This window comes from Strongylocentrotus purpuratus, unplaced genomic scaffold (assembly GCF_000002235.5).
Source record: "Strongylocentrotus purpuratus isolate Spur 01 unplaced genomic scaffold, Spur_5.0 spur5_scaffold_4, whole genome shotgun sequence".
Classification (NCBI taxonomy): Eukaryota; Metazoa; Echinodermata; class Echinoidea; order Camarodonta; family Strongylocentrotidae; genus Strongylocentrotus; species Strongylocentrotus purpuratus.
This window is the reverse complement of record NW_022145610.1, coordinates 11,883,494-11,901,301: the sequence shown is the minus strand read 5'-3', so window position 1 is coordinate 11,901,301 and position 17,808 is coordinate 11,883,494. Positions and strand designations below refer to the sequence as shown.

The 17,808-nt window shown below is 35.7% G+C and overlaps 1 protein-coding gene across 3 annotated transcripts in view; it reads left to right on the top strand.

The window, feature by feature from the left end:
- Nucleotides 1-13,797, top strand: part of LOC755030 (protein crumbs homolog 1) — a 52,494-nt gene extending 38,697 nt beyond the window's left edge. For all 3 annotated transcript variants that reach the window (XM_030998096.1, XM_030998097.1, XM_030998094.1), the window contains 4 exons: nucleotides 4,130-4,375; nucleotides 5,126-5,347; nucleotides 11,167-11,432; nucleotides 12,230-13,797. In XM_030998096.1, the coding sequence (XP_030853956.1) occupies nucleotides 4,130-4,375; nucleotides 5,126-5,347; nucleotides 11,167-11,432; nucleotides 12,230-12,445 (950 nt within the window). In that variant the 3' untranslated portion in view covers nucleotides 12,446-13,797. The remainder of the gene's footprint in view (nucleotides 1-4,129; nucleotides 4,376-5,125; nucleotides 5,348-11,166; nucleotides 11,433-12,229) is intronic.
- The last annotated feature ends 4,011 nt before the right edge of the window (nucleotides 13,798-17,808 follow it).

The window sequence follows — 17,808 nt, the reverse complement described above, 5'->3', positions numbered from 1 at the left end:
CAAAGCTATGTACACAATGTAGCTCATATATAACAAAGTCTCTTGCCCATGTACATTTTTTAATAACGATGTTCTACAGTAATGTACGTGCGCATCTTAGCTGCCCTGATCAAATTTTACTATGCACTACATGTATATCAAGAACTCCAGACATTGTGCATTGTGAAAACATAACCAGCTAGGTCAGAGCAGCTCTGACATTACTGTGGAACACCTTTAAAGTGAGCGAAGAGGGTTTAATTTGGCCTTGTGATTTTTTTTTTCCCCCTCAAAATTTGGTTCTGGTTGTCTGGAAAAGAAAGTTGTAAGCTGACATTTAGGTACCGGATAGATGAAAAATTTACATTTTGTACGCCGCCTTTGAATATTTGCATGCAGATTCAGTTTCCGAACAATACTAACTTTTCCTTGGGAAAGAATATGTACTATATACCGAATAATTCTTGTCAAGCGTACATGAAACAAATCTAATGTGAATGCAGTGTGAATCGTTGTATTTTACTAATATCTCTTTTTGAAATTCTTGTTTCAAAATGTATCTTTGTTTGTCAAAACTCTAATATTATGTCTTTAGTACTACAGTTACATTTAGTTCTGAAATATATTTCATTCTTATGTAGTATAATGTGTAGTTGGTTGAAAAGTACCATGTAAACAGCTAGACAAAATTGTAGCCTGCTTTAAAGGAACTAATGGGTAGTGGTGAACTAATTCCTCTTCTTTCAACTAAAAATGAACAAATTTCTTTTACAGTCTATCACATTATTACAATCTAGAAATAATTTTGAACTCGCATCTCACCTCAATCTGGCTCATCATTACTTCATATTCTACACTGTACAAGTATAATTATATAAGTTGTACTTAAAAAAAGAAGAAGTTATTTTGGCATTGAAAATTCCACAACAAATGAGCATGCATATATTCAACTAAAATGAACAGACACAAGTACACTGTACTATCCAATAGTTGATGGAATCCAGGAGAATAAGGAAAAACAGACTAAGGAAAAAACAAATAAATAAACAAAAGCAAAAACAAACAAAAATATTATTGAGAATCAATTTTTGAATGTACAGTACCGCTACATTTTGTTGGATGTTATTTTAATAGTTCCATGCTGTAACCAAAACTTGTATGGTAACTTGCAAATAATAGAATACAATGATGTGACTGTTTTCATATTTTTTCTGTAACTTTTTTAAAATAATTTTAAATTTTTGTATTAATTCATTATTATTATTCTTTAAACAAGTATTAATTAGCATTATAATGATTATTATTATTGCTATTTTTTTTGTTTGTGTGTGTGTGGGGGGGGGGGGTATGTTTATCTTAATGTAAAATACATCATGTGTATTACATCACAATGCAGATATTTTATTGCATACAGTGTACATGTAAATGTATGATAAATATGCATAGAAAACTATCTTATACATTTCTATATACATGTACTCGTATTTCATGACATACATGTACATGTATACATACATCATAGCTAGTCAAAACACTGAATGAATTCTCACATTTCCAGAGACTTTAATTCATGAGTCACTCAGTTCTTGTAGGTAATGTCATAACATGAACAGAAAGAACCTCCTACATTATCTAAAAATTCAATCATACAAAACAATCATTATTTATACTATCAATGTCCCCAATCTCCAAACATACAATATATTTCTAATAACATCTACATGTAGTTTCCATTGTCATACGATCAGCTGTTCAACAACTGAAGGCCAGCTTTAATCAGATAGCACCTCGTTTTCTATTCAACACATCACGATACTCTTGTCATTCTGAGTGAGGTCTGTAATAAGTATCTCTGTCTCTCTCCCTTTTACTCACTCACTCACTCACTCTCTTGCACTCTCACTCTGTCTGAGTCTCTCTCTCATTCACTCTCTCTCTCTCTCTACCTCTTTCTCTCTCAGTCTCTCTCACCCCCCCCCCCTATGTTTTTTTCTCTCTCTCTAAATCTATATTTTACTTGCTGTGTTTGTGTTAAACACTCTGTGTTGTGTCGTATTTTGTACTGTATATGTACAGTTTATGTTCCTGTTTGTTTGTGGGTGAGTTTTGAATACTGATTGTTTTGAAATCTTTGATAGTTTATATATTTGATAGTAATATTATTAAAAAAAGACATTTATTATAGCAGAAGACTTGAATACACATTGATGTTAAAGAGAAGGTTGAGTTCTGGGAAGAGGTGAAAAATAATTTGTGAGCATTACTCATTCTCATTATGCAAGTGTGGAAGAACATCAGATAAGACATGTTCCCTGAAAAGCATGGCTCTTCAAATGCCTTCACATTCTAAATATGCATGTAACATCGTAAAAGTCGGGGGTCGGCTTTTTACGCCACGTGTTCGTGTAGTCCCATATACATCTGTCTGTGTACAGTGTTTGTTACTTTACCAAATTTCTTATCAATTTGATGATTCCAGAACCTTGCAATACACACAAATTCTTATATGCTAAATGATCAACCTTTTCTGGTCGGTTCCACACCGTTTCTTTCACAATGCAATCGCATGACCAGAACTCAACTTCATCTTTAAATTGCTATTTGAGAGTACACTGTAAATATGTAATTTTGTGGCACATGTACAGTGTACATACACATGTACATGTACAGTACATGATACATTCATTCAACAAGTTTTTTTATGTGTGTGTTATAATTTGTGTTATTTTTGTTGTTGTTGTACTGTTTGTCTTGAAAGTGAGCAAGCATTTTTTTTCTTGTTTGCATTGCTGTTAATGTTTATTTGCTTGTCCCAGTGTTTGTATGACTTTTGTACTGTATGTTGTTCTGCGTTTTCTGTCTGTTGTATGTTTGTTTTAAAGTTCACCACTACTCGTTATATTGATATGGAAATGATCAACTTGCATGTGAAATTAGAGTAATGACAGAACCTAAAATTTGAGACTTGTCAGAGAGAAATGGTCTCATCAAACTATAGAACAGATCATGTTTATAAAAAACACTGGCATTTGTAGAGAGATATTTTGGTTTAATTGCCTATACACAATAGTGAGTCATGGTGCTTTACAATATTTGTTTGCCTTTATACAGTAATTTTTCTGCTCATTAATCTTCTTTGTACAATTATTTTAATTACGGTTGGGAACGAAATAGAAAGAAGAAAAAAAACAGATTATCAAGGTATGTAATACTGTATGTACACTGTACTATGTCACAAAAATGTAAAAACAAATTTTATTTTCTCAGAAGCATATTTGTCATAATTCCTACATAAAAGAAGCAGAGCTGAAATAATATAATTCTGCCACATATATTCACAATGATTTAATTTCTTTAGGCATAAGAGGTTTATTGGAGACTGATTTTATCTCTCCCTTTCTACAATGTTAATGTCGTAGTTTGTTGGGAATTATAAGTTCATGTATCAGTGATTATTATTTCCAATAATTCAAATATATATATGTGACAAAAATGCCACAAATTTTGACAAACTGTAGCAATAAGAATGATATAGTCTTGCCAAAATTTAAGATATGAATCACATAATGCTTTAATTACATTGATGAATACAGGCAAATCTCCGAAAGTAAATTGTGTACATATGAAATGAATTTCTCACATATTGTTAAAACTAGATGTTCTTAAGGATTTTTAATTTGACTGGAGTGAGAGTACATGTATCTTTGGGGTTAGGAAATATAGGAGGTCAAAAATTCATTTCAAAATATCTCTTAATCTATAGAAATTAGGATCCCCCCCCCCATCTTCATTTGCCTCTGTACATGTTTGCATACAGTTAGGTTGATATATTGTGTCAAAGGTTGTGATAATGATAATACAACATTTCATAAACCAAGCTTGATGAAGTCGTACCTGCTGTAGCAAACACCTGTATAGAAAGAACACTTCTATTAAGACCACATTTTTTGTCTCCCTTGAACATCGATTTACATTGACACATGCATTAAAAGGAACCTGAACATTAAGACCTGCTGCCTATAGAGACAGATTCTTGTCTCCCTTTGGTGGTCTTTATATACAGGTTTCACTGTACTTTTTTTCTTTGTAGGGAAAAAAGTGCCAATAGTTTTATGAGTTTAAACATTTCCCCCCTTTCCCCGACACGCAGGTACGCGTTGCCAATTTGCGGGCCCCTGCATCAATCCCCCTTGCCAGAACGAAGGCACGTGCTCCCAGACGCTGGACCCCGCCGACGACTCGTTCACGTACCAGTGTTCCTGCCTGACGGGTTTCAACGACACGAACTGCCAGAACGAGATTGACTGGTGCGACAGCAACCCTTGTCAGCAAGAGGGAAGTAACTGTACGTCCGACAGGGTGACTTTCACCTGCACGTGTGCGCCGGGTTACAGTGGTAAGTGAGCTCGTTAGGAATGATTAACGAGTGTCATAGTTACATGTCTACGAACATGTACTAACACCGTACATGTACATTGTGTAAGGATTCTTTTGCTTGTTAGATGAGTTGTGATCTTGAATCTTGTGATTGCAGTTTGGAAATGACTCTTTTTATAGTAAAGATCAGAGATCTGTTTCATAAAACTTGTTATCAATAAAAAGAGTGATAATCGTTATTAGCCACTGAAATCCTTGCATTTGATTGGCTAGGTTGTGATCATATTATGCTAGAATTCATCAAAAGTCCATCAAATTTAAATCGTAGCTCCTTTTTATGTGTTGGATACATGTACATTGTTTGAATAACATACATGTACATGTACTGTATATTTTGGAACTGTGCATTACAACTCATGTCATTTTTTAAACCAAGTGGTAGTCTGCGGCACCAACTTTTGTGAAAACGGGCCTAGCTACCATACTCATCATCACTTCCATCTCCTCCTGTACTTTATACGTTTTTAGATAGAGTTTGTGAATTCAAACTGCCAAACTATGCCAGCAACTTTTGTGAAAACTGGGTTAGCTGCACAAACTTGCCCTATCTTCTCCCTCCTCATCACTTTCATTTTTTACACTATACCTATCTAGGTAGAGTTTATGAGATCAAGCTAGCAACTTTTATGTACGTGAAAACTGGGCCGACTGCACAAGCTTGTCCTAAAACCACACTCATCATCCCTTTTATCCCTTGATATATATTCAGGTATAGTTTGTGAAATCAAACTGCCCGACTGCGCCAGCAACCTGTGTCTAAACGAGGCCACCTGCACAGACCTGCCTTACGACTATGAGTGCACCTGCGTAGCGGGATATACCGACAAGAACTGCGGAACCAACATTGATGAATGCGTCGATAACCTGTGCGTCAATGGGGCAACCTGCACAGATCTTGTCAATGGCTACGAATGTAACTGTGAAGGAACAGGTACAGTACACAGTATTTCTTTCAGATTTTAAATTTTTTCCTGTGACTGGAACAAGTCAATATATATTTCAGATTTTACACCTTTCTTGTGTTTGTGACTGATATTTGTAACACTACATTATATAAATTTCTAGAAACAAATGTTAAATTTTTTCAAATTTCCTATTTTTATAATACTCTATCATTTTGATTTTAATACATATGTATTTTTATATGTAGTTTTCTTGTCAGTATTAATGACTGTATGATAATAAAGTAGCAGGACATGTAGGAGTAGTGAATTTTTTTAATTTTTTTTTTTTTGGGGGGGGGGGTAGTAGAAGTAGTCATGGTTATATTAGAAGTTTTAGGAAATGGTAGTTGGTCAAAATACATGGTGTAGTTAATAATAATAATAATAATAATAAATTGATATAGCGCAGCTTTTATACAAAATATATTCAGCTGCGCTGGTCCAGAGCCTCTTTTTACTAAATTCTACAAAATAGAATCTCTCAATTGAACAAACATATGCCTTCAAATAGTTAAAGGTACATTTGTATACCGCTCAAATAAAGGGGGAAAAGAAAATTTATGGCATTTTCTTTTTGTCAATCAAAAGTCATCAAATCAGATATAGTTTAATAGTTGTCCATTCATTTCATGATTCAGTGAATCCATACAATCCTGACCCTATGTTGACCCAGCATACAGAATAGAAAGAAAAACATTTGTTCCTACATATTTGTTTTCAAGTCATAAAGCATAGCCTTGTCTTTTGCATCAAATATTTTACCATTCTGTCTTGAGGCTGACAAACAGAGCAGTAAAAATGGTATTATTCTTTTTGGTGAACAGTGTGACTCTTTTAGCTCTACAGGTCATGTGAAGAATGAAACTTTTGTAGGCTTTTGTTGGCTCGATATTTGTGGCTGTAAACACAATACATACATATGTATATACATGTATGTATGATCAAAGAAATTTCAGATTTTGTATCATATAGAATCTGACCAAAATAGATAATCGTCTGTTTGTGTCAAGATATTAGATTTGTTACAATCTTTATAAAAGTGCATATAATTTCAAATGCCTGTGGCTCTGACAAGGTTTATTAGTAATTTGTACCCCCCCCCCCCCAAAAAAAGGGGGGGGGGAAGTGGGTAGGAAGGAGGGGGGAGATGAAAAGAGGGAACCTTATTTTATCATGATGGTTACACTAATTGTAGGCAGACATGCATAAGCAGACAGAGTCGGATGCAACTATTAACAAAGGCAGAATCCTAGCTATTCCAAACATGTTATAATTTACAATTCCGCAAATATTTTGGCTGTTATGACTTATTGTCACCATAAAAGTAATTTGACTGTGCTGGGATGTGGAGCAAGGACTTTGGTCCATGTTAATTCATTGTTTGAGAGCTTAGGAGGGTTCACTAGAGAGATTTATTTTAGTCAACAAGGAAGGAAAAATAAATGTTGCGTTGAACAAGAAGTACTGTGCATGTACCATTAGAGGAATTCATGCTATATTTACATACATGCACAACCTTATATCTGGTAATGTATCCTTTCAAGTATTACTTTCTGTAAATTTATATCAGTTGAAATAGCATACATTTACCGGTATGCTAGAATGTGATAGCAACATGTAGATGTTTAATTAGTTCATGATGATTTGCTTTTAAAACCTGACTGCTACATACCGGTAATGTATTATAGGAAGCATATGCTTGTAAAGACGCAACTAGAATTCTGACAGTTTAGCATTTTCTCTGCGGGACTTGGTTATGATGATTAATGCCTTACCAAATGGCATTAGAGCGTCAAATTAGTTTTGAGCCCGGGACCTTGTGGTAACAAGATTATCGCTCTACTACTATAGTGCTATTGTTATATTCCATTGTGATAGTCACTGATCAAATCACCTTGGTATTTTATATAATATTTTGGAGTGATAGGTAAATGTAAATGTATAAGAAGTGAGTGTTGCCTATGGAATTTTAATGAGTATCTGCTTATAAGTGCTTACAGGAAAATCCCTTTAGAGAGAGAGAGAGAGAGAGAGAGAGAGAGCGCGACGGACAGCATTCTGAACATGAATTTACAAGACCTTCAAATGGCCAAGAATCAGTTGATTTGGGGTTGGTTTAGCATTCCTAACCTGCAGAGTCTGGCAGCTCAGCAATGGCTCAGTCCAATTTAGCCTGGAAGTATGAATGAGGCACGGAACTGCGATACAGGTATACAGGCATCGCATTCCTGACTGCTTGGTGGTACATGTATTTGGTACAGATTAAAAGCATTGATATGGTTAGGCTTAGTGCTGTAGTCAAACGTTTAACCGTCCGGTATCCGACCGCCCATGGCGGATTCCGTTTTCAATTGGACGGTTTCGTTTTCCCGTTTTTTAAAGTTTCGATTTATGCCCCTCCACCTGGCACTATGCCTGGCAATGTCTCCCAGCTCAGTAATCGGTGTGATGACTTACCACTTGGAAACTAGAACAACACTCCAATTTGTCTGTCATCTTGGTTTGAAAGTAATCTTTGTAATAGATCTCAATATATATTCATCCAAGTTTAACACATGGTGTACCACAAGGTTCTATCCTAGGTCCTCTACTGTTTTTAATTTACATTAATGATCTTACACATTATTCTAAAACGACATTGTTACTATTATTTGTGACTAGTTCACAAGCACAAATCGGCGCCTTCAGTTAAATCACCTCGCAGTCCTTCTCGCTTTTTCACAAGGCCAATATTATTATTTTTTTTAATAAATCGTTTAACCGAAAACCGTCCGGTTTTGACTGGCTGTTAAACGGAATTGGAGATATCCGTGATGTTACAGCACTAGTTTAGGCTGAAAGAATGAAAAAAGCATGAGTCCTGTACTTCCATGTATGTACAGTGTATAGGAAGAATGATAAAATCTGGGTCCTGTCAGATGCAGATAAAGTGATCAAGTGCACCTTTGTAATGGCTAATTTGAAGTATGAACAGGGCAAAAGACTTTCCGGGTTTGATCACATCTCCTATGTCTGCTTTGCAAGGCTACAAGGATCATTCTAGTATAAACGTAGTCTGCAAGTGATCTTAAGCAGAGACTCCTAAATGTAACAGATTAATCTGTGATCCTTCACATTAAGACGTTCAGAATGAGACAATAATACTTTGGTTAATCAAACAGTTGATATTCCTCTACTCGTAGACAAGGAATTTTGAAGATCAAGGTTAAAAGGTTGCTCTATTTCTTCCTCTCAATCTCTCTTTCTCTCTCTCCTCCTCCCTCTTCTCCCTCCCTCTTCTCCCTCCCTCTTCTCCCTCCCTCTTCTCCCTCCCCCTCTTTCTCTCTGCCTCACTCTTTCTTGTTTCTCCCAATTTTTGTGCTGTACCATTGCAGTATGATAGTTTGTCTGTATGATGGGATTTGATATTTGTAGCATCAGTAAAGGACTCAATGTCTCTTTGAAAGTAATCTTCAGCTAGTTGAGACTTGAGAAGTACTAGATGTACATGCACATCGGAGTGCTGGAGGAGGCTGTTCACACACAGTCACAATATGGGAGTACTTCAGAGGGCTGTTCACATGCTCATTTTTGTAATGATGCTATCTCTTCCTGATGAAACAGTTTTTTGTCTTTGCAAATTTTGTTGGATGACCCTAATTAATTAGTCTATCAAGATTCACTGAGTAAACCTTTCTTGGAATTACATGTTTAGAAACAAAAGTCTATGAACTGTTTGTGGATAGTGCAAACGCTACAGTCTGTGATACCAATAGCCCATGAAACTGACATTATCGGTCTAGGGAACCATCTGGAAAGTTTTCAGAAGGCCCACTGGACCGACAATGTTTAATAGTCTCGCAAACCTTCTGACAAGTCGCCAGAAGGACCACAAAATAGACGGCCCAGGAGATCGCAAGCCCACAAGGCCAACAAGTTGGTCTCATGTTCCTTCTGACAACTTTTTTTTGTAGGGGTCACCAGACGAACATTATCAGTGTATACTGGGATGTCCCAAATATTAATTCCCCTTCCCAAATCAGGAGATAAAATAGTTAGGTGTGTATTCCTCCACATGTTTGTGACATGGAAAAATTGTGTTATCTCGCAAGGTGTGTTTCCCCTCCGGCATGTTTTTCCCCCACTCTGTTGAGTGATGTAAAACACATTCCACAGTGAAATCTACACTGAGCTGCCAAAAAGAACATCCAACTATTTCCTAATTACATAACCTCAAATTTCCTGAGCCGCTAACGAAGTAGACACCATGTGCGCGTTCTCTCTCTCATTGAGGCTAAAGGTGTTTATTAAAGTGCTGCTGTCTATTTACTTGTAGCTTGTCTGTGTCTCATTTTAAAGGCAAAGCTGAAATCAAACAAGCATACGTAGCAGTTACTTACGAACATGCCTTCCAACTTCAAGACAAACTTGGGACTAATAATTTTTCAACAAATGATATGGAGTAATAATTTGTTTAAATCCATGTAGGAATATGGGGATCAATAAAGTGAAATTTCAATCTTACAGCCCCTCTAAAGTGTTGGGAGCTCCAAAAATTTGATGGCAAAATTTTACTCAAATTGTATTATAATGTGGAAAAAGATGTCATTTGAGACACATTTCTGCATGGATTTTCAAAAATAAATGTGTTTCAAATCAAATATTGATGAAAAAATACAAAATTTAGGTTTTCTGCATACAACAGAAAATTTAAATTATGTACCTATACTCTTTTATCAATTTTTGTCTTCAAACACATTTTTTTGGGGGGGAAATCTTTGCAGAAGTGTTCCTTTAAAGACATCCCGTTTCACATTATGTTACAATTTAAGTGAAATTTTGCCTTCAAATTTGGGGCTCCCAACACTTTAGAGGGGCTGTAATTCTTTGAAAAATGTATGTGAATGTGCTGATTGTTGAAAGAAACCTGTATCTCTTATAACAATGCGTACTCCTAAAAATAACAAAAAACCCTATCTTCTGATTCGGAGAAGGTCATGGAGAGTACATGTACAATACACTTTGTGTGTTTGATATCTCTGAGGCTGTTCACACCGCAATGAGATAGCGCGGTCTATCGTAGCACCCCTATTTTTCTAGCGCGCGCTAGACCGCGCTATCTCTGGTTGACCACCCCCAAGAGGTGCTCCAGTGGCACGCCGTTTTGGCTCGCCGTGGCTAGCTGTTGGGCGGACCGAAACGACGTTGTACCTTCCAAACCGCAGAGATAGCGCGGTCTAGCGCACGCTATCTCTGCCGGTGTGAACAGCCTCTTTGACTGATCATGACACTGGAATTGGTGGTCTGTGACTCAGTAAGCATTTACCACAAAGTCAAACCAGCTTTTATCACGTGTTTGAGGGGAGACATAGGTTCATGGAAAGAAGTACATGTACCATGTTAACAATCACCTACCGGTAAATGATTTTATTTTCTAAATTGTAATGTACCATTATGATATATTATCTGTTTGACATATACGTAGGAATATTGCTTTGGATAGGATTGGAGCCATAGGTCCCATAGGACATATTTGACGGGCTCTGGGACTTTTGAGTGCTCGTCTTTAGCAAGAGTTAAAACATTTCCTCCTTTTTTAATGTTCACATCATTGTGTTTTGAGAGTGATACTTGGGAGTTGTGATGCACATTTTGTTTCCCTTTTTGCAAATGAAACGTGTACTAGGGCAACCTGTCTATAAAGACCACCTGCTTGTAAAGACTGTTTTGCTTGTCTCCCTTAAGCGGTCTTTATAAAAAGGTTTCTCTGTATTATGTCATTAATAGGAGTGAGATACTTATCATCATCATAATTCATCTCTTCTAGGTTTCCAAGGAACTTACTGTGAGGAAGACATCCTGGAGTGCAACGCGACCGTCAACCCTTGTAGCAACGGAGGGACATGTAAGGAGGAACCCGGCAGCTACAAGTGCGAGTGTGTAGAAGGGTACCTGGGACCGCAGTGCCTTATTATGGACCCCTGCTTCACGGAAGGTATCTGCCAGAACGGAGGAACGTGTGTTCTCTTGGACGCGACGCCGACCTATGAGTGTGAATGTGCGGACGGCTACTCAGGCGACAACTGCGAAAATGTAAGTAAAACTGTTTAAGGCCCCACTGCACTACTTATACTTGCGCCCTCTGTATAGCAAATAATGCCTAATCGGTGCCTGTTGGTCCCACATGATCCCCTTTTTCTTATGTTAATTGACAGCTGATTTGATCAGATAGCCACCTGTTAGTGACCACCCTAGGTGGTCTAATCCCTCCTGGCCAAACTAGTACAGACAGGCCTTAAGAGGTTGAAGTTCAGTGTGAATGCTAATATTCATTTTTGATATGTAACACTTTCATGTAGAATCATGCTTTGAAAGCATCGTCAGAAGTGGTTTTTTGTTGTTGTGTGTGCTGGTTCATCACAATTTCAAATGGTGAAAGTTGAACATAGGGGCCCGAAAAGCGTTGGGATTGTGGTAAGCTCATGTGGCTGGTACAACTGAAATATAAAAATCTGATATTGAGAAGGAGATTCAATAAAAAAAGCAGCAATTTTAGAAATATTCCTTACAAAAGGATATTCATGAATACTTTGCATTTACTTTATGGAATGATAGATATGCAATAATTTTATCTCCTTTTTAAAACATTTGCTTAATATTGTAAGATGTGATTAAAGTTACACATGTAATAAAGTTTGTTCATCTTTCTGTGTGCAACTTTTGAAGTCTTCATTTTCCTTTGGAACTTCTAAAAGATAGTTTTTCTTCAATTTCTCTCATATCAATCTGAAATCTGATTTTAATATAATAAATCAATTTCTCTTGTGTTTAAATTAGCCCACGACCAAGTCCTCACTATTTAGCCATTCACTTTTCTTGCTTCCTTGCAGACGGCAACTAACATTAATTGGATCATCATCGGAGCGTCGCTTGCCGCGGCAGTCGTGCTTATCATCGTCATCATCTTACTCTCCTTCTTCGTATGTTCGGTCAGGAAAAAGAGGGCGACACAGGGATCGTACAGCCCCAGCCGGCAGGAGATGACCGGCTCGTTCGTCGAGATGGACAACGTCCTGAAAATGCCTCCAGAGGAGCGACTCATATGATAGGGTGCCAGAATCATGGACAATTTTTGTGTGGAATAGAACACAGATCAGTGCCTTCCATCTTCGATAGATGATATATATATATATTAAAGCAGAGCCTTCGCAGAGAGATAGTGCGTGAAGTTTACACCCGTGCATTCCAATTTGAATTAAAGTGTGTTGCAAACTAGACGTGTGGATGTTGTTGCAGGTAGCACCATTATAGTCGACATTGGATAGATAGTAGCAAAATTGAATGGACGCAGTAATTGACTATTGCCAACAGTACGTCTCCAAAGCTTTTTTACGATGTACTACAGTTTACGTTTAGGCCTTTCACCTTGAGGGAGAATAACCTGTCATGTGATTCGGTGGGATTCCAAACTCTGCATTCCTAGCTTGTAGAAAGAATGGATATATTTTTAGCGAACTTAGTGAGCGTAGCATAGCAGTGATAGTACTCATGTACTACTTCAAGCTTCACGATGCTTTAGAACGTCACTTATCATCTAAATTGATTGATTCACTTGATGATAGGATTCGAAGGAGATCACAGAAGCAGATGAGGTCTATAATCCACTCACATTAAGCTGTTTAATATTTGAAGTCCGGCAAGGATCACAATTGAAGGGACCTCCATCCACTACCACTTGCCTGGGAACATGCAGTGTACATGCACATACACCATGATAGAAGGAAGAGAGAATCAGTGGAAGCACCTCTTTTAATCCATGATTCTTTTTTAGGAGCTTCAAAAACTTCTTTCGCAAATATGTTAATTGTTTAAAGAAATGCTGTTTGGAGGATTGAAATCATCTGCAATAAAGTTTATTTGAAATGAGGATGGTTATGTGGATTATTCAGAACATGATGGAAAAATTTTGCAACCAAAGATTTTTTTGAGAAGACCTGAAGTTTGGCCAATAAAGCTTGAAGAAAATGTTTGCTATTTATGTAGCTGTCTCTGATGGATAAGAAGCTCAAGGCAAAATAGAATTAGTGATTATTCTACTGTAGGTGCCAGCAAGTAAGCACATGTTCATGTCATGAAGAAACTAGGGGACCTACAGCTGTGAGTCTTATCCAAAGGATAAGATAAATCCCTATACTGTAGAGCATTGGTGCAGGCTCATAGATTCTAAAATTGATGTCATGCTTTAAAAGAAGGAGGGGGAAAAATGCGTTGATAATCACCGGGTTATAGTAATAATAAGAATCTTGAGCATTTGAGTTCTTGTATAAATCTATGTCCGTCAAACTTGAGACTCCTGGGTGCCCTGTTTCATAAAACTAGATATCAATAACAAATGCTAAAGTTCCATGACCAATTTGCTCTCAGCCAATCAAATGGCTTGTTTTCAATAGCTTATAACAGTTACTGTAACTTGTCATTGACGACAAGTTTTGTGAAACAGGGCCCAGGGCCCGTATTCAATTCAATACTTAAGTACAACATTTAAACTTTTTACTTAGTATTTGGCTTACATAAAATACTTAGCCAATTTTGGTATTCAATTCACACTTTTGTGTAAGTATTTTACTTTCAATCTAAGCCAACTGCATACCAGACTTAAGCCAATTATTTGGTGGCCTTGATTGGCAGGCATATGGTTTTCTTACGCAGTATTGTATCCCGCGCACAATTATATCAGCGCGCATTTATTGCAATGCATCAATTGCGCATTACTTTTGATTGACCGTGTGACGTCACAATGCTTATCAGTAAGTATTTTACTTAAATTTTGTCTTACGTAAGTATAAGTCTAAAATGCGATTTGAATACGAGATAAGTCAATTACTTAACTTTAATAGCCATTTACTTAGTAAATTTCTTACTTATGCTAAGTATTGAATTGAATACCGGCCCAGGTTCCCCACCAGTGCCTATATTAATAGCTCACTCTTTGCACATCTCATCTTTATTTTTGCATCGTGTATCGCGTGTCACCTTTGAACTCAGTCGCCTGTCGTTATCACCTTGCGAATTGCTACGTCACTCACCAAAGATGATCCCTGCTGCTTGTGCAGTGTGCCTGACTACCTGAAAGTTTGGATTTACTGATAACATGTAATTAAAAGCCTGTGTGTTAAATGAAGCAATGAGATTGCTACAGGTAAGAGACTATCATATAAACATCTATCGATTGTATATGTTGAATTTGTATTCCTATGTACTTAGTGTGCCAATCGTAAAGGGAGATGTCATCTGTTGAAAGCCAGAAGCGATGGAACAGTGGAGATTTAAATCTACCATCCCCAAAACAGATGTGCTCCAAAGACCTTTGCATAAACCCACAAAAGAATTTCAAAAGTTCAGACCGAAGGATATCGCTAGTTATCTCATGAAATATCTTCATGAAGTGAAATCGTTAGTCGTTGAAGTAGAGGCGTTAGTCGTTGAAGTTGAGTAGTTAGGAGATTTATACTGGTGCTTTGTTGTATTAAAGTTATACGCATATTAGATAGGACATAAAGTTGAAAATACTTGTATTTGTAAATTATTCACATTATTTATATATTCTTATCTGTACTAACCTGATATAAAATGTACATATAGATTTGTACATATATTCTGTTAGCAAAAATTATAACCTATGTGAGCTCTTTTATATTCACTTGAAACAGATCAATTGGACATTCTGTAGAGTCTAGTTTAGACATTTCACATGCATTTTGCTTGAATGCAGTGAGACTTGTGCGATTGCAATGAATTATAATTATGATGTGATTATTTTTTAGAATGATTGCCATATTCTTCCATAACTTAATCCTCGATGCTGGGCTTCATTTTTTGTTAAAAATCAGGTTTAACAAAAGAAGTGCTACTCTATGGAAATCAAGTATTAGACCGTTAAAAACAAACACCCCTAGAAAATGAATTAAAATCAAAATTTATGAATTGAATTTTCAAAGATTTTATTCAAACGTTACTGTATAGCCTGTATAATACTGTATAATGCATATATGGTTTTAATGTATCGCATGGATTGCATAATTTCCTGATAATGATATTGTACAACTCAAAATGTGTATTCCAAGGCATTTTCAACTTAAATGAAATGTATTCATGAAATTTGTTTTGCCACGTGTTACATGTATTCAGAAGAATATTAATAGAATATTAAGTTTGTATTCTGAATTTCCCCCGCATGGTTGTATTCAAAACTTATACATGTATAAAATTTACCTTTTCGATAGATATATTATTCCAAGGTCTAAAACTACTATGAATCAGAGACAAAGTGTACTTAAGTATTAAATTAGTATTGAGATGATGACATTTTACAAGAAAAGGTTTTGCAAAATAAAGTTTCATTTGTAAGACATTAGTTTTCATTGCACATTCAAGTAAAAAAAAAAAAAGTGCATTAATGTGCTATTATTCCCACTCCTCTTTAAAAAACAAAAACAAAAAAATATGAGAATGAGCATGAGATTTTCATTATCAAATGCATGGGAATTTGGGAAAACTTAGATATGAAATTTTATAGTCAAGTCTATCATTGGCTATATTGATTTTGTGCGTGTAGTTTTTTCCTTGATTTAAATTGTTTATATAAAAGCAAAATGAACTTTTCAGAATTTAGATACAGTTTGATAAAAATATTCTTTTCACAAATAAACGCTATGAATATTTTGGAAATTGCCTGCATATAAAACTGACCACTAATGAATTCATTGTGAGATACATGTACATGCAGTAGACATTACTATGAAGTGCTTCAAATATTTTTGGCTAGAGCAAATACAGCAAATTCACCTAGTGCTTTTTTGTCTCTATATTGTGAATTTTTTTTAAAGACACTTCTGTATGTTAAAGCACTCATTTGAAGAATACTTATATATATATGTACATGTAGATTCCTAGTGCCTTTCCAGGGTGCCATTTTCGAGATCAAAAACTTGAACTAATTATATTGATCTCTGAAATTCGGGTTAAGAGTTATTTTATTATGCCAGCCTCTCTATTTTGTACTTAAAAATGAAGTTGAGTTCTGGTCATGCGATTGCATTGTGAAAGAAACGGTGTGGAATCGACCAGAAAAGGTTGATCATCAAGCATATAAGAACTTGTGTGTACTACAAGGTTCTGGAATCATCAAAATGATAAGAAATTTGGCCAAGTCTTGGTAAAGTTACAAACACTGTACACAGAAAGATGTATATGGGACTACACGAATACGTGGCGTAAAAATCCTACCCCCCGAGTTTTACGATGTTATTGACATATTTGGAATATGAAGGCGTTTGAAGAGCCATGCTTTTCAGGGAACATGTCTTATCTGATTTTCTTCCACACTTGCATAATAAGAATGATAACGCTCACAAATTATTTTTCACCTCTTCCCAGAACTCAACCTTCTCTTTAAACCATAGAGTCACATTTACACCAATGACCAACTGTAGTATTTTTGGTACTTTTTGTTGTATTTTGTTTTTAGTTTTCAAATAAAAAGAGAAGGTATCATTTCATAAAATTGAGGGTTATATTTAAGATGGGAAGAATATTTACATTAGATATATTATCCATTAATGAGTTGTACATGTAATTACAAGAAAACATTTTTTTCCAGAATGGTCTTCATCTGTATGTTTGAATGGATCACTTTCAGCCTTATACATTAGAAAACCAAACAACTCTTCATTGAAAAAGTCATACTCTTAGAAATACCATAACAACTGTGGGAGGAGTTTGGCCCAAATTTGTTGACATTGTGATCAGCATGTGATATTTTATGTATATATTAACTTGCCTCAGCTTGCTACGCACTTTGTGACAATATTTTTGTCAAAATGCACGTCTGTCAAAATGAACTCCTTCCAGATGAGAATAATTATAAAAGTGTCTTTTTTTAATAGTAAGTGAACTTTTTTACAAAGTAACTTGTGCAAGTCATGTTGCTATTTGCCAAGTTAAATATAAATTGTATTGATGTATGATTAACAGTAAATGAAATACTAATTCATCACTTAATTTGCTTTTGGATTTGAACTGTGCTATAATGAATTTATTAAAAAATATGTTGTAATTTTGTTTTTTAAGAATAAAATGATTTTTTGTAGGTGTTCATTTATTCAATGTAATTTGCAAGAAATTTGAAAAGAATACTGAATCAGCTTTGTGTATTTAGAAGTACATATACATGCATTGGTAGGGTTTTCAGGAAAGAATTTGTGAAATTTTGCTGTGTTTTGTATTCAAATTTGGGGATTTTGTTTGAGGGCTTTTAAGGGTAATTCAATAGTTTGAATGGCTTCGACATCAAAGTAAGCAATAATGTAAGTTATGGGATATTGATTAATTTGGAATTGTTTAGGAAAAGAAAAAGAACAGGTAAGTATCAGCTTGATGATTGATTTGCAGTTGTGTGGACCTTCATGTA